Here is a 27,495-nt window from a genome sequence, read left to right as displayed (position 1 = left end):
ATCATCGTTTAACTCATATATTGTAAGTTTTAAATTGTGTGAATTTACTGTTATGTGACAGAATGCCTGCACATTGAAACATGGTTTAAGCTTCCCAAACTCAATAAATACTGAGAGAAGAGTGTTTTGAGATTTTCAGAAGCAACATTCACTTTCTCAGGGTACACGTGTCTTCAGCAGCTTCACGTTCTCGGGGGAAGCGCATGGCCCTGGGTGGTTAGGGGTCCAGGTGGGAGGGCACATACCTGACTCTGGAGGATGGCGTTGCCTTTGTGGTGCAGGTGTTCTGCAGCGTCCGAATCAAAATGATACAGGCCTTTGTTTTCCTCAAAAAGCTTTCTATACTCTCGCTAAAATAGAAAACATGAAAATTAATTCAGAAGAAAAGAGGTTGATTCGAGTAACTAATACTTAGGAATGCAAACTGAAAAACACAAGCCAACAAGAGCTGGAAAGCTCCCATCGGCAGTCGGCTGGTCATGTGGATTTCTAGCAGTGAGATAAACCGACAATGCAACATAGACCAGCTCTAGGTGGCCAATGTGAACAGCATATGAAATACTCAAGAGAAGCAGAGGACAATTCGCTGTAAATACAACATAAAAGACAGTCACAACACTGGGGAGTGGCAATGGAAAAGCCAGGCATGAGACTAGAGTACATAGGCAAGGTGAGCAAAATGGAGGCGAGTTGTCCTGCCCTTATCCTAGAACAGGTGTGTGTTTAACAGCATCTAAAAGAAGAAAGAACAGAGGAAAGGAAAGTTGGAGGCAGACAGAAAGAAGATGTATACTTCTCAGCCATGAGGCAAGTGGATGGTCATAAGGACAATGAGAGAGTGAGAAATGATTCAACTAATTGTCCTCAAAGGAGAGGTTAGGAGGTGTCTGAGAAAGAAACTAGATACAGACGATTGAATTTTTAGGGTAAAGAAATTGAATTAAGACTATTTAAATATACAGACAAAAGAGTGAATTTGGAAGATACCAGAATGGTTAAGAATGCCAAATTTGGCAGCTACAGGTCTCTAAGTAAAATAGTCACCAACAAGACAACAATTACTTCATAATTTTCTATTTGGCTATTGGACACAGTTATTTTGCCATGTTTGGGAAAGACTTTTGGAAGTAAATGGTGATCCTCAAGGACTCAAGGCCACAGAGACTTGAGCTGAAGTTGGCTGCTCACTAGGCCGTGAGGATTTCAGTGACAACGGCGCTTTGTGTCGAGTGGGGGCGAGGTGAGCAGCATTTGAAAGGGAGCCGGAAAGGTCTGCCGTAATGAAACTGACATCGGGTCTTAGCAGATGCTCCAGCCATCTGAGAGGGAACCGGGAAGAGGCCCCAGTGCCGGAGATGGGAGGATGCACACGAGAACTGCTGTTCCACAGAGATACAACAATCGTCCCCGGGGCCCTTTCAGGCAGTTAGGGTGATGTGTGTGTCCCCAAACTCTAACCAGAATAAAGGGAGGAAAAAGGCCCAGGAAGCTCATGATAATGTTCACATCGTACATCTTGACTGAAGAGAGTTAAAATCAAGAACTAATGAAGCCCAGGATATTATGTCTGGAATAATCAATCTATCCTGAGAAAAGGTCAATGAGTATTATCCCCAAAGCAATGATCTATTTTAGTTATGGAGACTTTCAGAAACTCCTATTTTTAAGAATTAAATAAGCAAACAAAACCTATTTGAATTAAGATCTGCGAAAGAGCTTTTAGTACTTGCTGTTCCTTATATAATAGTCTCTGTTGCCTCCTAGTGGGAGCTGCAGAGAGCAACATGCCACATATACTTATAATTTATGCGAAGTTATAAACTGAAAGCTACTGGAGTTCTATTTTCCAGGGGGAAATGTTCCCTCAAAAAAGTAATTGGTACAGCTACACAAACTCATGAGCACTAATTTCACTCTACACACTAAGCATTAAAATAAAATAAAATGTTGATTTATACTAAAGACATTTAGAGGTCTTTAAAAACATCCATTTATAACAAAATGACAACTAATTCTGGCAGAATATCTTCTTATTAAGCATTCTCTTACTCAATCTTTCAATAAAATTAAGTTGCCTTTATAAATCTACAAAATTCCAATTCTCTTTACATTAAAATTTAAAAGAAAGCAATTCTAATGTACAATAAATTTGAGCCAATATATGATCATACAATTTTAATAAACAGATACCTCAGAGTAATGCATTATGAGACTTAAACTTTTTCTCTTGTGAAGTAATCATTAAGTCACAATTCTACTATGGGGCAAATGGTCTATAATCTAAGGCAAAAGCACAACCTGAACAGAGATTTAAACTTTATAAGTGGTATATAAAATAAATGTAATATATGACTTTGTGAGGTTTATTTTTTCTGTTGAAGAGATGATAAAAACAATTTATATTAAGCTATGATTTTCACCGTTATAATAAAAGTCAATATTCTTGAAAAGAAATATTGCCTATGATTGACACATATTCCTCCAACTACCAAGTGTTTTCATTACCACCAAGATATTTTTATTGGCATATTTCCACATGAATCCTCATGTCCTAAGGAAATTTAACCCAAGTATGGATGAGGAATAGTCAAGGGCAAAATGCCAGTGCAAGGATCAAAACTGGACAACGACTGAACGTGAGCAAAGCAGCTCAGAAAATAGACACGTATTGAATTTGGAAGCATACCTATGAGTCATGGGGGAAACCTGGAACTGAAACAGACACTCAAGGAGCAGAGGAATGTGTACAGAGGTGGACAGATGAGCATGTTTCCTGGAACAGTAGGAAAGCATGAATTAAGTGTCCTGGGACTGAGTCTCATTCTGGACCTGATAGCCCTCTAACCTTCATTCTCTGCTCAACAGACTAAACAGAATGATGGGCTGCTTTTCCTTCAAAAAACACTGATCAAAATGATCTGCGAGTATGAATTATTTACATGCACAGTGCATTGCAGGAGGAGGACAGCAGGGGTGGTGGAAAAAGGAGGATCACTACATAATGAACACAAGTTTCAATACATCAAGCCAAGGGTAGACATTTTCAAACCTGAACTGAAGCTGTATCTCATTATTTAATAGTTTGGGAACCAGCTCAGCCGGCGTGGCTTAGTGGTTGAGCATTGACCTATGAACCAGGAGGTCACAGTCTGATTCCTGGTCAGGGCACATGCCCAGGTTGCAGACTCAGTCCCAAGAAGGCAGTGTGCAGGAGGCAGCCAATTAATGATTCTCTCTCATCATTGATGACCTCTCCCTCCCTCTCTTTTCCTCTCTGAAATCAATAAAAATAAAATATTAAAAAAATAGTTTGGGAACCAGGTTTTGACTGCAGGTCTTTTAAATCTATCACTATGGGCACATCTCCTGAAGACAACTCTTTTCACTTTTCCACATTCCTTGCCCATCATACCTTCCATCTAACTGGTACCTGGACCAAAGTAGGTATTCAATAAATTTGGATAATTTGAGAGAATGGGTGAGTGAATGAGTGAGTAATTATTAAAATAGACATAGAATAGCCTGAGGTCAAATTAGAGTTCATCACCACCATGAGGCATTCTAGGACGTAGGAAATGGAGGCACAGGTGAGCCAGATCGCCAGTTATGAGCACCAGTGACATCGCTAAGTGTTTGAAACGGCATCCAGGAAATGAGTGCTGATGGAATAACCCACTTGGTGGGACAGCCAAACACTGTCATCAGAACATGAAGAAATCACCCTCCCACTCTTAGTAGCTCTGAAGAAAATTGGGAACCTTTACGAGACCAAAAGTAAAGTGTCAAAACCTTTAGGATTTCTTTTCAGAGAAAATACAAATTAGACTAAGACACTTTTTTATGTCACTGAAGCCTATTAAACATCAGACACTCTGCCCTGGCCTGCATAAAATAAAAGATCTGTGACTTAAGAGCCTGACCTTCTAAAGCCTTGAACTGAATACAGAAGAAGAAAAGAGAAGAAGAAAGACAGACAGAACTATGAAGTGTAGTTATTCAATAAGAAAGTTTGCATTCACAAGATATTAAAGGGTTGGCGGGCAGGGGGGGGGGGCGGGGGTGGTGGAGTGGGAAGCCTTTTGTAAAGCTACAGCTTTGGTGGGACATACCCGAGCAGACCACTACTTTTCAACGAGTTAGTTACTGAGGGAACAGTGGTGCCCGGCCACACCTAAGGAAGCAGGGACGCTCAAGAGCGCTGCAGGCATAGAGGCTGGAGGAAGCCACACACATCTACAGCTGCCACAACCCACTTACTCGGCTGAGCATTTTGCTGACTTTCAAAGCATGGTCTAAAAACAAGGTTGGGAGATTCGAAACCAGATCATGCATATTTTGAATGTCTTTCTTGTACTTCACCTATGAAAATAACATGGAACACAATACCATCTAGGAGGAGAAAATATGCTTTTGCATTATTGCCATTATCATGTTTAATACATCATAAAGTACTAGTTAGTGGTAAACTGGCAGATGAATTTGAACATAGCCACTAGATGGAGCTCATTTACTACTGAATGCACTGTAAAGAGTTATTTCTAGGGACTTGAATATATTTTGATAATTCTTTCTTTTTTTGTTTTATGTATTTAAAAAGGGGTGATGTAAGCAGAATCGAGTAAATTTAATGGAAATTCTGCTTGCAAAACATAAAGAGAAATTACTACTGTATTTTGATTGTGCTTTGTGGCAATATGGGAGCTTTTGGTATTTTCGTGCTATTGCCATATAAATCTTTTTACCACCTGCTTTGGAAATATAATAATATCAGTAATAATAATAATAAAATATTAAAAATAGAACATGTATTGAGCACTTACTCTGTGCCAAACATTTTTCTAAGCACTTTATATGTACTGATTATATGTACTGATATTTAGTCTCCATAACAACCCTAGTACGTAGGTACTTTAAGTATCTCCCATTTTACAGATGAGGAAACTGAGGCACAGGAAGATGAAGGTATAATATTAAGAGATAGAGCAGGATTCAAATACAGGCAATCTGATTCTAAACCTGTGTTTTCAGTACTATGCTCTAGGTTCCTATAAGTATATTCCAACTTTATTTGCATTATGTTTTTACACACACACACACACACACACACACACACACAAATATATATAAAAAAGAAATTATTTTGATATTCCCAGTGGTCCTAAAAGACAGAAAAACCCTTTTCAATTTCTGGTGACAAACAAAATAACAATATTGGTTAATGAACACAATACCTTGTAAACATTAATGAAAGTAAGATAGAAGTGCCAGGACATGACAGAAGTTTCAAAGTGTAAATGACCTAACAAAGCAACAGTTCAACAACAATTAATCTTAATGTTTGAAAAGGTGCTCTATACATCCTGCAAATATAGCAAAATGGTCAGTTTCTTTCTATGTTTGCTTTTATACTCTGCCTATTTCTAATAAAAAATTAAGACACTTTTTCTTATAAATTTGAACTTGATTATTTTAAAACACATGAAATGAAAACAAATCTTGTGAAGAAGTATTACAACATTTACAAAATGGATAAGAAAGGAATTGTTAGCCATTACAGGTACAATTTCTGAAAATTTCTTTATGCTAAACTAGCATGTACCAGGTAACACTTTACAATAAGCCTCCTTTCATGGGTATTATTATATGAGTTAACTACTATCATAATCACTAATTTATGATACTACACACTACTTTTCTGCAAAACTTTGCAATCTATTTCTACTCTTGATCAGACATAAGTCTTATTAGCAATACTATTCTTATACAAACTAATTAGTATTAGTAACTATTAATAGTAAATAATAATAATACATTTTTTTTCAAAAATAAAAGCTTCAAGAAAATATGCTTCAGTTCTTCAACTAAAATTGGTTGGAAATTACATGGTTTTGTTTCATTACAACACAGCCAACTCTGAGAAACCAAAAATCAAAATATATTGAAAATAATTTTCTATGAATTACAAGCCATGGGACACTTACATTACTCGCCAGCTCAGTGGCAAGCTGGCTTTGCTTAAAAGAAACACTTTCAAGGGGATTGTAGTGATGTTTTTTATCCTTCATTTCATTATCAAATTTTTCTTTGTATTTAATCTGCCATAAAAGGAAAAAAACAGGATAAATTTAGTAGCACATTTATCATTACACTTTCAAAATAGCACATTTGATTTGTAATTAGATCAGATAAAAAGCTACCTTAAAAACAAATGATAGCAAAGTTTAAAATTCCTCATATTTTCACACATATTAAGTTTAATTAGGCATAATTTTTTTATTAAAAAACAACCTCTACTTGAACATTGATCCTAAATGCAATTAGGCATGAACTCAAATCCTATTAACAAGATGCACTAAGTCTCAGGATTTTTAAATATCACTTTCCATTTCTGCATTCCTATAATCTATGATTAATGAGAAATTTAGACCATAAATGAATTAAAGTTTTCCACATTTAGAAAAAAGATCCTAAGCCCCAGAATTTGAATATGAATTTTCCTAAGGGAATTGTTCCAAATATAAAACATGCTTTGTATTATGGTTTTTCTCACCATTTCCCATTTGTTCAAAAATTCATATTTAGGGACTACACTTTCTAACATGTCCTGGGTCTAATTAATGTCATTTTTTTGTTCCTCTGCTTCAACTCCAAAGTTGTATTCAGCAATAAAACTAATTCTAATATTTATTCTAAGTTATTTTCTTATTTTCATAAGTAATCTTAGGGCAACCAAAGGAGCATTATCAAGTTATTCTATAGAACTGTACTTTTCTCCATGGATAGAGGAAAATGAATGTATGCTATGAGAACGAACTGGACTATAGACACAATTTCTTTACCAAAAACAAACAAACAAAAGACTAACTACTCGAATTTCACATCCCCTTTGATTCCTGTAGCCAGGAAAGGATGCACAGAAATCAAAAGCAAAAGTAAGCTGTTTTGTTCTCTTATAACATTTTTATAGTAATAATTTTTATAATATTTTACAACATTCTCATAATGTACCTTTATGCGTACATAGTAAGCTGTGCCTTAAAAGAGTGTTTATTAAAAAGTAATTTGGAGATGGCTATTTTAATTGAGTCTGTGTTGTCTCTCTGAGGGACATGTGTCTGGAATCTATGAAAGAGAGCTAATAAAATTTTGATAGGAGTACTTTTGGAAAATATTTCAAGATGCTTTACAGCAAATATTTTCTGTTGTGGTTCCATTTGCCAATAAACTTTCTGATATTCACATTACCTTTTAAATTCAAGCAAAACCTCATTTATTCTAATTATTTGGGGAGGTCTCCCTAAAACAAGAAACACTTTGAATTAAAAGAAATTATTTTATGTCTTGAAATTGTGGACAATATCACCAATGAAATAAATTTGGAGCTCATTCACTATTTTCCACAGTAGCTGGCACCAATGCAAAAAAAAATTGCCATATTTGCCCCTGTGTTAAACACACAATTTCACTGTCTTTGCACCCTTAACACCCCTTTGCTAAGGAACCTTCAAGTTATTTTAATTGGTGATTTTGTTTCTCTCTAGCTTTTTAGTGCCTAACTCCTATTCCCTGGACAATGAGGGTGGGCTGTCTCAACTGATTTCCCCTTGAATGGAAATCCTGACTCAGCCAGACGCACCAACACTCTCCACTTACTGAGTATAACATGCTGACTGATGGCCGTGGTGTCCAGAACACTCTTGGCTGGTAGCTATTTAACTAATCAGCTGATCCTGCTGTGTACTATGGGCTTGCACCAAGTTTTCTTTTGATTGTGCATATTCCCCAACCCCAGGCAACATGAGTGTCTTAGTTATGGATCAGCTAAATGGCAAATACAGGTTATATAATCCTTGTGCCCACAGAGCCCAGCGTACTTTCCTTGTGCACCATATAGTCCCAGCATGACTACACTAGGAGCACAGGCAACACAGAGAGAGGTGTGACTTGGAAATTAACCTGATAAATTCTCAGGTCATTAAACCTGGCATTCACTCTTCCTGAGTAAAGGTACATTTCTGAAAAGCAGTAACAATCCAAGTTGTAATAATTAATTCCTTCCTCTACACATTAAACATTGAGCCTGAGTTGAGTTCTTACCTGAGGATGGGAACAATGATAAGACCCAGACACACTCTGTCAAAACTGGTGTAGGTCATCTCTTTCCAAAGCAAATCTGATTGAATCACACACTTACAAATCGTTTAGAAGTAAGCTCCAGCATTTTTGCTCCTATTGGTATGCTGTAATCTAGCTGTAAGCTGGCTAGGAGTCAACTGAGTTTGTCCCCAATCCTGTTTATGCTAGTTGTACTTATTATAATTACACTAGAGACCCAGTGCATGAAAATTCATGGACTGGAGCGGGGGTCCCTCAGCCCAGCCTTCCCCCTCTCACAGTCCGGGAGCCCTCAGGGGCAGGACTCGATCTGATGATCAGGGGAAGGCAATACCCCCATCACACATCTGCTACTGCCACTGCCAGCAGCACAAGCCTCAGCCGGCCCTGGTTACCTGAGCCTTGGGCAGCCCTGGGCGGCTGGGCAGCTGCCATCTGAGGCTTGCCTGCACCTCAGGCCAGCTCTGGGCGACTGGAGGGCTGAGGGGACTGGAGGATTCCAGAGGCAGGCACACGGAGCGGCCGGACCCGCCTGGGGGCGGACCCGGCAGTGCGGTGCACCTGCCGCCCAGGCAGGGCTGAGGGGACTGGGCGCTGCCATCTTGTGGCTGTGGGAGCTGCCATCTTTGAGGGCGTAGCAGTAAATTAGCATATTCCCTCCTTATTGGCTGTGGGCACCACCATCTTTGTGAGGGTGTGATGGTCAATTAGCATATTCCCTCTTATTAGATAGGATAATTTAACTTAATGTTGTGAACACTGACAAATTTACTACAAAAAGAGTTTTATTATCTCTATGAAAACTATGTTATTTCTCTGAAAGACTTACTGAAGGCAATTACATATTCAAAGAAATTATTGTTAAAATAAGGGTGGTGAAGACAACCAGAAGAGACAGGAAGGGGCATAAATATCTAGAAGACTAGAGGTCCAGAACATGAAATTCATGCATGGGGGGGTATGTGTCCCTCAGCCCAGCCTGCACCCTCTCCAATCTGGGACTCCTCGAGGGAGTCCAACTGCCTGTTTAGGCCTGATCCCAACCGCTCACCTGCCTGCCTGCCTGCCTGAACACCCCCTAACCAATCCCCTGCCAGCCTGATCAACGCCTAACTGCTCCCCTGCCAGCCCGATTGCCCCTAACTGCCCTCTCTTGCTGGCCTGGTTGCCCCTAACTGTCCTCTTCTGCTGGCCTGATCGCCCACAACTGCCCTCCCCTGCCGGTCATCTTGTGGCGGCCATCTTGTGTCCACATGGGGGCAGCCATCTTGTGTGTTGGAGTGATGGTCAATTTACATATTACCTCTTTTTTTTTATTGATTTTTTACAGAGAGGAAGGGAGAGAGATAGAGAGTTAGAAACATCGATGAGAGAGAAACATCGATCAGCTGCCTCTTGCACACCCACTACTGGGGATGTGCCCGCAACCAAGGTACATGCCCTTGACCGGAATCGAACCTGGGACCTTTCAGTCTGCAGGCTGACGCTCTATCCACTGAGCCAAACCGGTTTCGGCATATTACCTCTTTATTGTATAGGATATATAGGATTCTAGAGCTCAGATAGATTAGCAATATATCTTTTTAAAATGTCTTTCAAAATTCAAATCATAAACAATGCAATATGAGTATGATTTGCAAGAAAAAAAAAACAACACAAAAATCCAAACTGAAGATTCATTTATGAAGAAAAAGACTTGTCGCTACATCAAAATGTTGGTGAAATAAATGGGCACATACATGTTCTGTGTTAAAATAGATTTTAATGAGAACTTTATTTTTGAAGATTTCTACCACTGTTTTGCATTAGGCTACACACCTTAAAATTTGAATTTTAAAATGCTGTCTAACCCTTCCAGGTTATTTCTGTAGTGTGGGACTAATTATTTAAAGTACACCTGTCATTCATACCCTTATAATGAATGTAATAATGAGCAAAGTGTTGTGAAATTTATCTTACTCTAACCTTCAGTACTTTGCATGATTTGATTCAAAAGTGCCTAAGAAAGAAAAATGCAAGAATTTCCCTCATTAATTAGCCACAAAGTAAGATAACTGCATTATATTAAAAAATACATTTACCAGACACTGACACCCAACTATTTCTTACCTCTTTCTGTAAGGACTGCACATAAGGGAACTAAGAAAATAGCCAAATTATTTAAACGGTTCCTATTGCTCACCTTCTGACTTGTTAACTCACAAACTACACCTGCGTACCCAGCATTCCCTCCTATTTTCAACACACAGTTCACACATCTGAGTGTCTACCTTTTCATGCACACTCGCATCTCCTAAGGGATCACGGCAAAGCTTTCCTTTGATTATAACTGGAGACTCAAACATGGAACAAAGGATCTCCAGTTTTATGAGACAAAAAAAGGTATTGGGTGATTCTGCTGTGGTTTTAAGACACAATGGTATCTCTTACCTAAATCAACTATTTCGGAAACAAATAAAAGTTACTTATACCTATGACTGATTTTATTTGAATGATGAATATTATATCTTATGTTGCTGATGTTTATCAATGTTTTTTTCGTTGTTGATCCTCACTTAAGGATATATTTTTTCCATTGAGCTTTTTTAGAGAGTGTAAGGGAGGAGGAGAGGCAGAGAGAGAGAGAGAAACATCGACGTGAGAGAGACACATTGATTGGTTGCCTCCCGCATGTTCAGGGATGGAGCCTGCAACCGAGGTACATACCCTTGACCAGAATCAAACCTGCAACCCTTCAGTGGACGGGCGATGCTCTAACCACTGGGAGAAATCGGCTAGGCTACCAACTTTTTTTTAATGTGGATAGGTATTTAGGGTTAAATGTCTAAGTATTTTAAAAAATTTTAACAGACTTAGCAGGACTTTCAGAGGCCCACACTCAGAGAAAACACTGGAACTGTTACATTACAATGATGTAACTTAAACTTGTTCTTTAGTACTGCATCTGGACCAGGCAGTGTTTCAACAGTCTGAGGACGGACTTCTATACCACAAGGGAGTATAGGCTTCATGACAACATCTAGGACTCAGATTCACAATGAGTCAGAAAAGGCAGAAAAAAGCAGACCCTGAACAAAAGCTTTTCATCATGACTATAGAAATAAATATTAGGAAAGAAATGGAAAATGTGATAAGTATAGCTTAATTATTAGGGAAAATGAAACGTAAACAGCATAATGCCAAATATCCATAAGCATTAATTCCTTCCCATATTGGATAGCTGAATTGGAAATACTGTCAAGCAAGAGAAAAAAAGTAGATTTTTATGTAAAACTCAATCATAAAATCAATAACATTTTAAGTCTGAATTTTAGACAAGATAACATTTCTGTCCTCCCTTTCATAACAAAATAATATCTTACTGATTTTGCACCAAATGTGGATGATCTTGAGAAATTTGTTGATTTGGTCTTTATATATACACACACACACACACACACACACACACATATACATACACACACATATATATATATAGCATGTGTGTGTGTATGTATGTGTGTGTATATATATATATACACACACACACACATATATATATATACATACATATATATATATGTGTGTGTGTGTGTGTATATACACACACACACACACACATACTAGGGGGGCCTGGTGCATGAAATTCATTCACTGGGGGGTCCCTCAGCCCAGCCTCTCACAGACTGGGAGCCCTCAGGGGATGTCCTACTGACGGCTTAGGCCCTGTGGGGAATGGGCCTAAGCTGCAGTCTGGCCTCCCTCTGTGGAGATGACCGGGCTGATCAGGGGAAGGTGCCAGCCCCTTCACCCCGCTGCTGCAGCCACTGCCAGCCACCGCAGCCACCAAGGTGTTTTTATCAACACGGACTCCAGTCCCTTCACCAAGAAAAAATAACAACTTTCTTTAGGCATTTTCAAGATGTGTCTTTCATAGGATATGGCATTTCTTTCTTTCTTTTTTTTTTTTAGCCTCACCTGAGGATATGTTTCCATTGATTTTTAGAGAGTGTGGAAGAGAGAGGGAGAGACAGAGAGAAACATCAATGTGAGAGGGACACTTTAATTGGTTGCCTCCTGCATGAGCCCTGACCTGGACTCGGGCCAGGGAGGAGCCTGTAACCTAGGTACATGCCCTTGATCAGAATCGAACCCAGACGCTGCAGTCGGCAGGCTGAGGCTCTATCCACTGAGCCAAACCGGCTAGGACAGGATATGACATTTCTTAGCCCCTCCAGCAGTGGACCTTCATTTTTTCCTCCAGGAGTGAGGTGGAAAAACCCTAGATCACCTTCTTGAATTCTTATAACCCAAGTTACCAAGAACACTGCAAGTGGCAGCGTACAGGGAGCTTAGCCAATGAGCGGTCAGAAAAGGTGTTTACGCTTGAACTGGTTTGGCTCAGTGGATAGAGCGTCAGCCTGCACACTGAAGGGTTCCAGGTTTGATTCCTGTTAAGGGCATGTACCTTGGTTGGGGGCACATCCCCAGTGGGGAGTGTGCAGAAGGCAGCTGACCGATGTTTCTTTCTCATCAATGTTTCCGACTGTCTATCCCTCTCCCCTCTTCTCTGAAAAAAATCAATAAAATATATTTTTTTTTTAAAAAGAAAAGAAAAGGTGTTTCCTCTGCAGCCCATGCACAGAGGATCCCCTGCGTTGTATCCACTGGGCTAGGGGTGTGTCCCCGCGGCCTGGAGTGGGGAGCACGCCCCTGTGGCCAGCAGCCAGCCCCACGTTGTGGGCACCAGGCTGGAGGCATGGACCCGGGCCACCGCTTGGCGCCAGCGCACGCGCAAGCGGCCACCCTGTCCCCAGCCGCTTGGCACCTGCGCCCGTAGGCTCAGAGTGGCCAGGGGCATTCTGGGACCCCGGCCGCTCAGTGCCTATGTGCGGGCCTACAGGCTAGGAGCGGCCTGGGTCCTGAGGATGTTCCCAGGACCCAGGACGCTCGGCACCTGCTTATGCAAATTAACCTGCCATCTTTGTTGGGTTAATCTGCATACTCATTCCTGATTGACTGGTGAGCATAGCGGAGATACGGTCAATTTACATGTTTCTCTTTTATTATATTGGAGATATATATATATATATATATATATATATATATATATATATATGCCATTCTATAATGGTGGATTAAATACATATAAACCCTGTAGGTAATAAAGTAGATATCTAAAACACACATATACATACATACATATATATGAATATTAAAATTTGTGTTAAGAACTATAAAAAAAGAACAGAGAGAGTGATACAATTTAAATTGGCAAATCAAGGATGTGACATTTAAGCCAATACTTGGGTGTGAGAAGTTTGGTGGACAGAATACTTGCCAGGAAGGGAAAATGAGACATTCTCTAAATCAATGACTATCCCTTACAATTTAAAAACAATGCTTATTATTAAATTTTAATAGAAATCTAAAATGTGATTTTTTTAGGTTTAAAACATATTCTTATCAATATAGCAAGTGAAATTTTAAAACAAAGACTAATTATTATATATAATACAAAAATTTTCCTTTGATATTACAAACTAAAGAACCCTATTCATTATAGATAAATTCCAAGAAATAAATTAAGATGATATATATGAATATATTAACAAATTAACTGCTCTTAGAAGAATTTTTTTAAGATGATGACTTTAATAGTTCCTACACTTAACATTTGAGACACTCATAAATACACCAATCTCTTTTTTTTTGGCACATAAAATTTACTTCATTTTTTACTGATTTTCTTTTAATCACTTGACCATAATGTTATGTTCCTCCTAAGTCTTAAAAAAGGCAACTTTACAACTATGTGAGCAAAACAATTGTACAAGTTAACCTAGGAAGAGTCTGCTATGTAATTCCATTACCTTTACTGGGTCCAATCCCGCAGCTCAATCACAGATAAAAGGGGAGAATTCTGCCACTGGCTTTCTCGTTCTCATCCTTACTTACATCAGGCAGGTCTTATCCCTCCATTCCATGAGCACTGCCTCATCATCACCTTCTCTGGCACAAGCCCTCTGGTATTAACTTGGTCTTTTCTTCCTGCATCCTGCTCCCACTCTCCCTGCTTTCCTAAATCATTTCTTAAAAAATGCCTTCCTAAAGCATTTCCTTTCTATGTATTTATTTGCCTTTGAGTGCCCCTGTATAAACAATCTGTCATTAGTTTAAAAGCAAGACAATACATGATTTTCACAGTTGTCGATGAAAATAATAAACTGCACCTTCTGCCCTTGTTTCTAGTTGATACACCTGAAAAAACAAATGCAACATCCTGAGTTCATTCCAGAAATCCTATGTATTCATCATACCAGTTTTCCCCTTTTCTGATGATCTTATACCATGAGATCTAAGAATGCCAGGGGGAAAAAAAAAAGCTGATAGATATAACATGCACATTACAATTTGCTTAAGTACCTGATCATCCATTGCTAATGATTCGAGATTTTTTTTATACCTGCCTTAAAATCTATGTAGAAATCAAATGGTAAGATTTGGAGTGACTGAATTTAAAATGCAAAAATAAAAGCTCAGATATCAAAACTTTCTTCTAAGTACCCTCAAATAAAATTGTGAAGGAGGGAATTTAAGACCAGCATCTAAGAGCCAATGTTAACTATTCCTGCTTCATTCTGTATGTGAATTCATGTCAAAATGTGAAGTGGAAAATCATTCTGAACGTCTACTGCAAAATCATGCCTATGAAATTATGTAGTGTTTCTATGGGCCGGGCAGCCCTTAAAGTGCTTTACTCACAGTAGTTCATTTAATCCTCAAAATAACCAAAAAAAAAAAAATGGGGATCGCTGTCACACCCAGTTTACCTTTGAGGAAACTACAGATGGAGAAGTTAAGAATGAGTCCAAGGTCACTTAATGAGCAAGTGGCAGAACCAGGCATTCAAATCCGGCAGTTCAGAGCCCATTTCTTAACTACTCAACCAAACCATACAGCTTTCTTAGAATCTGCTGCTTCTCCTAAAAAATTGAGGGCGGGATCGTTGCCCCCAGAAAAAGCTGAAATCCTAAGAAGTCAGGTAGTTATGCTAGAAATCTAAAGCAATACCAGAAGGGTTGCCAATACTTCCCGCCTCTTCAACAGGCATTATTGGGAATGAGAAGCACTTCGGCCCTGATGAGAATGTCCCCAGTCCCTTTATAGCATCAGCCTCCTGAGTCACAAAGTTGTTTAGTAAGTAAAAGTGCCTTGAACTGTAAACCAATCAATATGAGACACTTACATTTGGGTGTCCCTGACTTGTCCCTCCCTCTGTCTCATTTTCACACCATGGCCCTCAAGTCTTTTCAGGTCTGTCTACTCTGTGTTGCAGGTTCTGTCCCCGGCCTGAGTCAGGGTGCTTGCAGGATGCAACCAACGGATGTGCCTCTCTCACATCAATGTTTTGCTCTCTTCCCTTCTGCCCCCTTCCACCCTTCCTCTTTCTAAAAATCAACTGAAAAAATATCCTTGGGTGAGGATTAACAACAACAACTACAAAAATTCTCAGACACTTCCTTTCCATATGATAAACTCTATAATTTTATGTTCTTCAGTTATAGTTTTACTCATTTACCTCTCTTCACTGTAAAATGTAATTAGGACATTTGAAACTTGAAGAACGGATATTTTCAAAGTTGAAAGCACTTTAAGCATATAAAACTTACTGTATGATATCATATTGACTTTGCAAATGTTATCTTTTTCCATTGGAAAAAATTTTAAATTGTTTTATAGTCAAGTACATCTATTTTTTAATTTATTGTTTAAAGTATTATTGAATTACGTATGTCCCCTCTTCCCCCCATTGACCTCTTCTAGCCCCCCCACCTCCCACCCCATTTCTAGTCTTATTTAAAAACAACTCTGTTATCTCTATTTGATATGTATGGTCTCCTGGGTTTTCTTTTTAAGATTTTAAAGTTATTTTATTGTTTACATTCACATAGTTAATCCATCTGGAATTCATTTTTTATACGATTTAAGATTCAGGTCCAATTTTATTTTTACCCTGATGGATGACCAGTTATGTCAGCACCATTTATTAACTAATCCAACTTTTTCCCACTGACTTGAACCAACACTTTTATCATATATTAAGTTTTTATACATATTGGAATCTATTTCAGGATTCCCTTTTCATCCTACTAATTATTTTATCTCTTACTATACTAATCCCATATTGATTTAATTTCAGTGGTTTTATATTATGCTATGGTAACTTATACCTTAAGTTCTCCCTCACTGGTCTTCATTTTCATACTTTTCAGAGCTATTTTCAGGCATTTCCTTTTCATTCAAAATCTAAGATCATTTTATCCATATATTTTCAAACCTGTTGGAATCTAATAAAAATTGCATGACGTGTGTGTGTGTGTGTGTGTGTGTGTGTGTGTGTGTGTGTGTGTATGCATATATATTAATTTGGGAAGAATTGAAATTTTTATCTATTGAGACTTTCAACCAAAAACATGCCATGTCTATACACTTGTTCCGATTTTGTTTTATGTTCTTCAATAAGATTACAAAGTTTTCTTCATTTCCATCACTCTTGTTTAGTTCACAATTAAACTAAATCATTTAAAAATGAAGAAACTAATGCTTTATTACTAAGCTAAAGAGTGAGTGTGTAGATAGATAGATAGATATATAAATAGGTAGAAATTTAATTTTTTGGTATGACTACTGCTAAATTTTAGAAGTCCTGAGAAATATGACAATATGGCTAAACTCATAAAAAAGGTTAGGATTTGAGTTGAGAGAAAAGAAAACTTTGTTTCATGCTTAAAATGGGCTTATTTTTTTATACTGAAATTTATAATTATTGTAAGCCTATCTGAAATAGTTTCAGAAACATTATCTTTGCATATTCTTGAAAGTAAAGATATTATCTAAAATGAAATATTTTCCTGTGCTGCTAGAAACAAAATATCTGAATAAATTCATTGTGAAATCATCAGTAGAGTCTTACTTGACTAGAAAGTTTAGAAGCTTCAACAGCATGTTCAAAATCTAGTCTTCCAATTACAGCAGTCTCTTTATTCATTACTCCTTGGCCTTTCTTGTATTCTGCCTAAAATGAATAAATGAGAAAATGTTAAATATTTCTACTTTCCAATGAAGAATTACATAGACACTAGCCACAAAATATATATAGATATAGATATAGATATAGATATAGATATAGATATAGATATAGATATAGATATAGATATAGATAGATAAAGGCATAGGCATAGAGATAGAGATAGAGATAGAGATAGAGATATATAGATATAGATATAGATATAGATATAGATATAGATAAAAGACCCTCAGTCCATAAAAATATTCCTTACAGCTCATCAAATTCTAAAATACTGAATGCTAAAGCAGAAATTGATTTTATAATATGGCTATCTAAATAAATTCAACATTTCTGTAGTAAAATAATTACTCATTTTGAGTCATGTATCCAATCATCATCATCATTGTATCTATGTATAAACACTGAAAAAATAAGAAATTTCTGATTAACTGAGACTCTGTCTTCTACATACAGATAGCTTTTATGGCTTTGTTTGGTCTCAGGAACTGATCTAACCCTATTTGATTAACATACAGTTGAAGTTAGAAAATAATTATTGATTCTTAATTTTTAAGGTGTGTAAAGCCTATTACTTAAATATTTGGTTCAAGTTAAGACATCATTTTTAACCAGGTATTAGGAATGTTCAAAATAATATTAATCAAGGAGGATGTCTTAGAGAACATAAGAAATAGCTCTGTTGTGTAGGAAACGTGCAAGGGTAAATGTTGGCAGAACAGAATCCGCTAATGAACAGCAACAAGATAAGAACAAGGCCAAGTGAAGTTCTTTTGGACAGGGTGAGGTAAGAGATAATATGGGACCAGATGACTAACAACTTGACTTTCAAACTGGAACACTGGAATGCTATCTTATACCTGAATACTATATATCTATATATTGATCTAAAAGTATAGTAATACTAGCCATAGTCAAGTTGAGTTTTAGCAGCTCCTGCATATACCCAAATTATTTACAAGATTAAATGGATAATTCAGATTTAAAAATTGAGATGATTAATTTCACTCATTAAATTAATCATGAAAGTGCCAAAGACATGCTTTGTTCCTGCAAAAATAAGAAATCATTTCCGCTCAAGATAAGAAAGAGCAATTACATTGCTTACGATCTTGGAGATCTGTGTTGCCATCTTGATGTCCGGTCTGTTGAGCTCTGCATTATACATGTGTGTGTTCTGCATATCTTTTCTATAAGAAATCTGATCAAAGAGACAGTTTTGATTTAAAAAAATAAATTAGTAATTTCACATAGCCTTAATGCCCACAACATTATTTATCCTTGTTACAATCACCTTAGAAAGCCAATTGACATTTAATGCAACATTTATTTGAATAGATATATTCTCTTTTTACTATACCTATACCTCACTATCATTATTACATATGAACCAAATTTATACAACATAAGAAATATGAGCCCAAGACCTTGGCACAAAACTATTCTTATAAGATTTCATATACATTACCCTCATATGCATGTCATTGCGTCTAAGTGTGCATACTGATATTCACATAAATGACATCCTCATCAAGGGCTTTCATTTGTCCCTCATATAGTCTCTACCCCAGTGTATGCAGTATAAGCCCAGCACATGAATATAGAATCACTTCTGGGATGGGGGGGAGGGTGTGTGAGGCTCTGTAACTCTCTAATTTTCACCCTACCAACCATACCCTTCTCTCCATTTTCTGACTTGACTATTCAAATGCCCACATCTGGAAATCCTAGTCTTGGGTACCGATAGTTTTATACCTATTAATACCATTGCATTGACTTGGATCATCCCCAAATAAAGCAATTACATTAAGGAATATTCATCCTCCAAATGCACATTCGACACAAAGTAAAATGTGGAAAATAGAGATTTTGAAAGAAAAATATACATAAATTTTGCCAAAGGTACTCTAGATAGCAGTGGTCATTTAGATTAACTGGGTTGACAAATAAGAATAGACCCGAAGTGAATCAGTATAATGTCCAATGGTCAACACTTCACCAATCTGTCCCCTTCTCTATTTCCTGAGATCAGTCATGATCTGAAAGAATACTTATCTATCCTCCAGATGCAGTTCTACTTGGCAGTATCACCAAGGCCTGGTCAACTTGTCCATTATCTATATATATATATAAAACCTTAATATGCAAATAGACCAAATGGTAGAACAACTGAACAACTGGTTTCTATGATGTGTGCTGACCACCAGGGGGGGCATGCAGAACATGGCAGGCATTGACAGCAGGCAAGAGAGTACGGAACATGGTGGGCATCGGCCGTGGCAGGATGGTGGAGCAGGTGAGCGAGGGCATCAGACCAAGGCGGGGCACCAGTCGCTGTCATTGGGGCGAGCCTCTGGTGGTTACTGAAAATCCTTTGCTCCTGCACACCACGGTCCCGCCCAGCGCTCGCACCTGCTGCCGGCGCTGGCCCCACTTCCACCCACTGCTGGCATCCAGCACTGGCCCCGATCACTCGGTGCCATCAGCCAGTGCAAGCACTGGCTGCCGACCCCAATTGTCCCTCAAGGCTTCTCCACTGCCCCCTGCTCCTGAGGGGCGATCGGGGCAGCAGCCATCACTCACACCCACTGATGGAGCAGGCCCTGCTTGTACCTGCTTCTGGCACCAGCCCCAATAGCTCTGTGCCGTCAGCAGGTGCAAGCAGGGCTGCCGCTGTCAGCATGTGGGAGCAGCGATGGTGGGAGCAGAGCTGCCAGCAGACAGGGGTCTGGGGGCCAAGGCGGAAGAGGCTGGGCGGGGGCGCTGAGGATGGGCCGAGACCCACCCCTGTGCTCACTGCAGCCTCGCGGCCCACAGTTCCTTTCAAGGTGCATGAATTCGTGCACTGGGCCCCTCGTATAACTATATATTCTATTAAAGTTATAATGCAGAGGGTATGGTAATGGTTTCAGAAATTCATCTTCATTATTTAAAGGCACAGATCTAGGTGGAACATGGAAATACAGTGGAACTTCAGTTCTTGAATTTAATTCATTCCAGAGGCTGTTCAAGAAGTGATTTGTTTCAAAACTGAATCATTGTTTCCCATTAGAAATAATATAAATTAGAAATAAATAATTATTTCCCATTAGAAATGATGTAAATCCATTCCAGACCTGCAGATGATTCCCTGTTTTAACCTTTCTTATATACAAGTACATGTCTAATGTACTGTTTAATCTATAAACAAACACATCTTTTCTTACATTTATTGAACCACCCCATATTAGCCTTTCACAAATCACTTTTAGCACTTGTCCCAGGAGTATCTTTCAGGAAGTCAGTATGCAACATCTTCACTTTTTCAAATATCACTGCCTCCAAAATGTTGTCACTGGCTAACTGCTGCTCTTTTATCCAAATCAACAACAGTTTTTCTACCTCTTCAATTGCCTTTGATCATTGTGTCTTTCACACCCTTAGCAACATTAGCACCTTTGATGGCCTCTTTATGATTTACAATTGTGCTAACCATCCATTTCACCAGCAACAAAAGCAAAAAACAAAACAAAACACACACACACACACACACACACACACACACACACACACACACACACACACAAATATTCACAGCACAATTTCCTGAGATGTTAACAACATGAAGTTTAATGGTAAACCAAATTGCATTCTCTCCTTTGTTTGTGGCCTGGGAGACTTTTTGTCATGCCGATGTATCAGTGTAAAAGGGTTGTTAGGTCGAGAACTGAAGATTTGTTTCATAATGGAGACATTTTTTTCTGTGAACAACTTGGTGGAGAACCGAATTGCTTGAGATGGGAGACTTTCAAGAACCGATAATATACAGCTAAACATATATACAAATGCACAATCAACTGCATTTTGCACAAAACTCTTCTAATACTGCCTGTAAACCTCTTGCAATAGCGTCATCTGGGGTATTTATTTAAAATTTAGATTTCTGAGATCCATTCCCAACTTTGTAATGAAATTTCAATAAGTGGGGCCCACGAATTTGCATTTTAATGAATTCCCTGGTTGACTACTATGAATGAGTATTCTAGATAATTCCATGTATCTTGTTATTTTCTTTTCAACCTTGCAGGGTTAAAAGAAAAACACATTGTTACATTCCTTCCTTCAAAAATTATATTAAGTATACAAAATGAGCATGTATTAAGAGGTCAGTAGATAGGCTCCCTATACATTATATTATTTTATTTCAATGAAACATTTAAATACATTTCTATTTACATTTTTAATGTATATTTATTGATTTCAGAGGGGAAGAGAGAGGGAGGGAGAGATAGAAACATCAATGATGAGAGAGAATCATTGATCGGCTGCCTCCTGCACACCCCTGGGGATCGAGCCCACAACCCAGGCATGTGCCCTTGACTGGAATTGAACTTGGGACCCTTCCGTCCACAGGCCAATGCTCTATCCATTGAGTCAAACCAGCTAGGGATCTATTTACATTTTTAAGAGCTTGTGTGTGCCTCACTATCAAGACTAGTTTTTCAACTATGTTTATAATCATGAACTTGTCTGACAAGTGAATAGCTTAAATACAATGAGCATAATTTCAACAAGAATCTGTTTTCTTCAGTATTCCCATTTTCGTAGGTTTTGTGCATACAGGTACCAAAAGAAACATAAAAAATAAGTTGAAAATTGAGTTATTTTGTTGAATGGGTTTTAAATCTCTAGGGATTTAAAATAATCCAATTTTATTGGTTTCAAAAAGCAACACACTCACCCACAAATGATGGCCAATCACCTCAGCCTGCACTGAGTTACACACAAGCTGTGTAAACAAAAACCAACTCTCAGGTGAAAAGAAGCCAAAATCATTACCTACCTACAAGGCTAGCTGTTTCCATGTTACTACATTCATAGCAAAACCATGGGGGAGGGGGGGATATCTTTTTGTTTAGAAAAGAATGAGAGTAAAATTGAAACCCTTACTTTTTGAAAAGAGCTGCAACCTTTCAGAAATCTAAACTGTACATGAGTTACCTAATTATATGCTGTTCAGCCTAATGATGGAGTGAAGAGAGGTGAACGGCACAAAGACACAGGAGCAGGGCTCTGAATAGGGCCCCATCATCCATGTAAATTGCAAATTAGAGGCCAGCATATGTGACTCAAAACAAATATTAAGATTGACGTGAGCTGCAAATTCAAACAAACGGACACCACAGAGCCACACAGGAAAGACCACAGGAGCCTGGTCACTAGTCAGATCTTCCAGAATATCGCTGCGTGGCGATCGTCCGCAGGAATGGGGGCTTAAGATGAGCAGCAAGTTCCTGGTTTTCACTTCTGCAAGGATGTCTAAACATAGGTGGTATGACAACATGGGTCATTATCCCAAGTTATTCCTTTGTAGTAAACACATTGTTGTTTTTTATCTGCCTAGCATTTTTTTTTTTTTTGAAAACTGCCCCACCCTCACTCCATGTGATTTGGTAGAGCTATCAAATACAGCCTACTTTCCTGGTCACAGGAGTAGCCACATGACAGGCTATCCAATCAAATACCCCATCCCTTTGGAAATCACCCTATATAATAAAAGCGTAGTATGCAAATTGTCCCCTCAACCAGGAGTTTGTCTGGGAGTTTGACCAGGAGGTGGGGCCAGCTGGGAGAAGTGAGGAAGGCCCCGGGGCGGCTGGCAGCCACAGCCGCTAGGGACTCTAACCAGTGCATGAATTTTGTGCACTGGGCCTCTAGTGATTAATAAGAAAGCAGACATAACCCAAGCAGGGCCAGAATCATTTGAAGGATCTGAAGCTAGGAGAGACAGAGCTGCTGTCCTTTCCTCTGGAATTAGCTGCTGCAAAGATGATTTCATTTTAAGAACACCAGCTCTCATCTTGAGACTATTTAAACAGTCTGTCTGGAAATGAAGTCACAGAAGCCAGCAGAGCCAAGAGGTTGGGAGAGAAGGAGCGTCCTGATGATACTGTGGAGCCTCTGGATCCATCCATGCCTGAAGGTAGCATGACTTTTCCAGTTATGCAAACCAATACATTCTTGTTTTTTATATGAGCTAACTTAAGATGGATTTCTCCCACTGAATCTAGGAACTGCTAACTAACAGCCTTTACTTCATCTACAGTGTCAAATCTGCTCTTTATTGCCTCCAATAAGGATTTTAATTCTATCAAAATCTGCTGTTGAATTTCTTCCTTATCTCACAACGTTCACTTTCCTACTCAACTTTTGGTTGTTGTTAATCCTCACCTGAGGATATTTTTCCCATTGCTTTTCAGAGAGAGTGGAAGGGAGGGAGGCAGGGAGGAAGAGAGAGGAACATGAATGTGAGAGAGACACATCCATTGGGTGCCTCCTGCATGCACCCTATCTGGGGCACAAACCTGCAACCTAGGTATATGCCCTTGACTGGGAATGGAACCCTTGACCCTTTGGTGCCCAGGCCAAAGCTCTATCACTCAATCACACTGACCAGGGCAGCTCCTTTTTTCATCTCACTTTGTCTTAGAATCTCAGTTTGTTCTCTCCTTGTAAGCTTTCTAGTTCTGTCTCATAAGGCCACAGCTTTTGCATGTTTCCTGTTCATACAGAATGTCCAACGTGCCATGCCAGGCACTGTTCTAAATCTTTTACACACATTAATTCATTAAATCATTAAATCGCCCTGGGTTAGATTTAACCCAGGGCGATTTAATAAGAGACTCACTCGATTTTGAAAACAGAAGTGAAGCAGATGCCTCTATTTTCCGTGAAAAGCCAGACACATGGGCAGACTAAGAATTCCCAGTGACTTTGCAGCAAGCTTTTCATATTTAGACAACAGTCATTTGAGATTCCTCAAAAGGTGAGCTAATAAACTAGAGGAAAGCAAAACCTCCACCAAAACTGTCCTTACAGTGAAGTTTAAGCACTTGGAGATGTGAACATTGAGAACTGAGGGATGTCAGCCAAGGGGGAGCCACAGACAGACACTTGCTAGGGCTGAGGGCAGGGTGAGCAGACAGACTTACAGAAACCAAATAAAACTGGCCCAGAAACATTCATCTCTTTGCTACTCTGGTGAAGGTTAACATGATTCTTAGTGAGAAGAAACTAGAGAGGCTATGTATTTTTTACTTTTGTGGAACAGAAGTCGTCATTATCAAAAAAGACCTGTATCATCATCATAAACTCTCACATTAGAAAAACTCGCCAGGTACCTCCAAAGGGGCACACACTGGAAAGTCTAGGCTTATTTCTGCCTGGGCATACTGTACTTAAAAAAAATTATTAAATTATAAATATTATTTTTATAAGATAATGTAAACCTTTTAAGTATAAGTAAATGGAGGATCTGATATTAAGTAGGAAAAAAAGAAAATTTTCAATCTCCTACAAAAGGAAGTAACATATGGAGTTGTATCTAGAACAGTTTACCATTATTATTATTGTCATTGTTTATAAGAGCATTTTAGAGTTGACTAAGTTTTCTTTGTCATGGTTTAATTTTATCATCATCACAATCCTGTGAAGAAGGCAGAACAGATAATACTAACTATTCTGTCTTAGAGATGAACAAAATACTAATATACCTAGCTTGATGCTAAATCCTAAAGCACTATTATAGTAAGTCACATCAAGGAACCACATAGAGCTGGAAATGTTTTCCTAGCATCGTTTTTACTGATTTTTTCTTTAAGGTTTTTCATTTTCTGATGAAATAGAAATTTTGTCTACTGATAAGTTTTTATTAACATTAAGTAACTACATATATCATTCTTGAAAAGAACATTAAGTCTCTTGCTTCCCCAGCTGAATACGTCTTTCTAATGCACATTGAACTGATTACCAATATGGTGTTTTGGAAAAGTTTACCACTCCAATTTCATGACAAGTCTATACAGACCACATTCCTTATAAAACTTAAAATGGCAGCTTAACATTTGCTTGCCTTACTTCAGAACTATTGGAGTTTGTGTCTCTGGTAAGATTGATGAGAACTAATAATGTTACTGGGGTTTTCATTACAAGCCCATCTTTAGGGAAAAGCAACAGAATAGAAACCTCCAGTTTCTCTAATTACATTAGAAAAATTTGGCAGGGGTACATCCCTTAAGATACAAAAGGATTTAGATTGGCTCTTTTTAATCATTTTTTTATTATAACATCAGCAATAAGGGTTCGGGAAGTTTTTGAATATGCCCTTCTGACCTAAATGCTTCTTAATATAAATTTTATATGGACTTGGGACTTTAATGAAGCCTTACTTCTTTAGATTGTTTTGAATTAACTGTGATATCACTGTAAATTCCTAAATCACCCTTGAAAACTGGAGGGGGACTAACTAGGACTAACATTTTATGGAGTGCTCTTCTGTGGAGCCCTTCACATAGATCATCTCATTTAACATCTGCAGCCCTAATGAGATAAAGATCATTGCCCCGATTTTAAGATGAGAAAACTGAGAACTGGAGATATTAGTAACTTGTCCAAGGTCATGCAGGAAAGTGGCAAAGCAAACATTTTAGCTCTGATTTGACCCCCAGATTCCTTTCCTGTTGTATGCTACAGTGGAGGATATTCTGAGAAATACGTTTTCCTTGTTTCATGATCACTGAGTTTGGGGGTGACAAAGGAGATTAATTGCCCCCAAAGGCTCTTCTCGTTGGGATTCTGTTATTCAGAGGTGGAAATTCAGTTGGCCGGTCACACAGAATCCTCTCCCCATCCTCTTCTGCTTACGCACATCTACACCTCGCAGAAAGGAGAGAAAGCTTCCGAAACAAAAAGTGTTCCCTGTGAACCACTGATGAATATTGTAGTAAAAGGTCTGAGTGGAAAGAAGGCAGACGCTAAAAACATTGAACTATCGTTGTCCCAGTTCCTTGTGTCGCTAACAGCTATTCAAAAGCTGACTTGATTTGGATGGAAACATACAAAAAGGTAAGCCAAGATGCCGACGTGCATTGTTTCTAGGTAAATTAGTTGCATATGTGACAACACATTTGCTTTTAAATTAAATCAAGTCATTTATGGGCGTAGTGCGAAGTCACAGACCACGTTATGAAAGGGGAATTCTATTAGTAGATTCTCTGCCAATGGGCGTCACTAGACTGGAGGAGGCAGGTTTGTCTCTCGAGGTGATTCGGCAGCCTCACCGGCTGAACCCACAGGGTAGCTGTGCTTGCTCTCCTCCTGGCTGTCCAGACCTGCGTTTAAATTTCATATTGCAGGGACAAGTGTATTATTCTCAGTGCCTTGACTCTAGAGGAATAGCAACTACTTCACAGATAGAATACAAATATCCTCCTCACTTTAAATCTGAGTAAATAGTCTTAAACACTTTCTAAATCCTATTATATGTACAAACTTTGCATGTAAAGGTTGAGCTGGTTAGGCAGAGGAGTGTAAGTCAATACACCCTTCTCCCATAAGTACACAGTATTGAACGGAGAAAAGGGCTTTATACTCTGTTCCCTCAACCCCTCAATCAAAGACCTTTGAAAAGAAAAGGCAGACTTAAAATAATAGCCCCAGTTCTATGATAAGGGACTTCCGTATTTGAATTTCATTGAATTATAGAGTTAGAAGGGCCTCCTGAGGATCCTTGCAGTACGGCCCCCTCCCCAGCCCACCACCACCACCACCTTCTTTCCTGCAGTGCACTGGAGCCGCTGATCTGAATTCTGATGGCAACCTATTCGGTGCCCATTTTAAAAACTTCATTTAAAATCTTGACCAATAACTAGTGACCTTTAAGAGGGCGGCAGCAGGGCCTAACAGAAAGAGCAAACTCAGGGCTTTGGTTCTTCAGTCTCACTCTTCTCATCTACAAAACGGGAATCGGAACAGGGATTTTGTGAGAACTGGCAATGGTCAAAGTCTTGGCACAGTTCTGCCACACAGCAGTGCTGGCTAAGAGGTAGTTATTATGATTTTTATGGTCATTCTCTAAGCAAACTGTTCTTCTAAAGCATCCCCTTAAAATGACCTTGCTGGTAATCATAACAGACATGCAGTTTCTTCACCCCTTATCAATCTCAAACCATCTTAGAAAAGTGCTTTGGTATTGGCATCCGTTTATACATTTGGATTAAAACGTGAAATCTCACTGAGTTTTTACTTAAGCATTGGCCTGTTGCAATTTAATACCAGAAACCTGCTGCCATCCTGCAAAGACACACTGCACAGCTGGGGCTCGGGGAGCACAGATCTGCAAAGCACCTTCAGTAAGAGAACTAAGCGGTGGGACAGGCCCGGTGTGAGATGACAAGGATGTTTCAGGTACTTTTGCCAAAAGGGAGTTTCTTGACCCAACTAGGACAGACGCTTTATCTTAACCGATTCTAACCAATAAAGAACCTGGCAAA

General features: G+C 38.7%; 1 protein-coding gene across 5 annotated transcripts in view; it reads right to left on the bottom strand.

The window, feature by feature from the left end:
* The window catches only part of NEBL (nebulette), a 377,133-nt gene that overhangs the window by 69,049 nt on the left and 280,589 nt on the right, over positions 1–27,495 (bottom strand). For 2 of the 5 annotated variants that reach the window (XM_079770707.1, XM_079770708.1), the window contains exons 6-10: positions 18,285–18,386; positions 17,072–17,173; positions 5,982–6,095; positions 4,258–4,359; positions 246–350 (exon numbers count right to left, since the gene is read on the bottom strand). The exons of 2 other annotated variants lie outside the window; for them this stretch is intronic. In XM_079770707.1, the coding sequence (XP_079626833.1) occupies positions 246–350; positions 4,258–4,359; positions 5,982–6,095; positions 17,072–17,173; positions 18,285–18,386 (525 nt within the window). The remainder of the gene's footprint in view (positions 1–245; positions 351–4,257; positions 4,360–5,981; positions 6,096–17,071; positions 17,174–18,284; positions 18,387–27,495) is intronic. One more of the 5 variants, XM_079770709.1, reaches the window with a different exon arrangement.

This window comes from Cnephaeus nilssonii, assembly GCF_951640355.1.
Source record: "Cnephaeus nilssonii genome assembly, chromosome: 1".
In the NCBI taxonomy this organism is placed as follows: domain Eukaryota; kingdom Metazoa; phylum Chordata; class Mammalia; order Chiroptera; family Vespertilionidae; genus Cnephaeus; species Cnephaeus nilssonii.
Note: the sequence above shows the minus strand (reverse complement) of the source record. Positions and strands in the feature narration are given on the sequence as shown.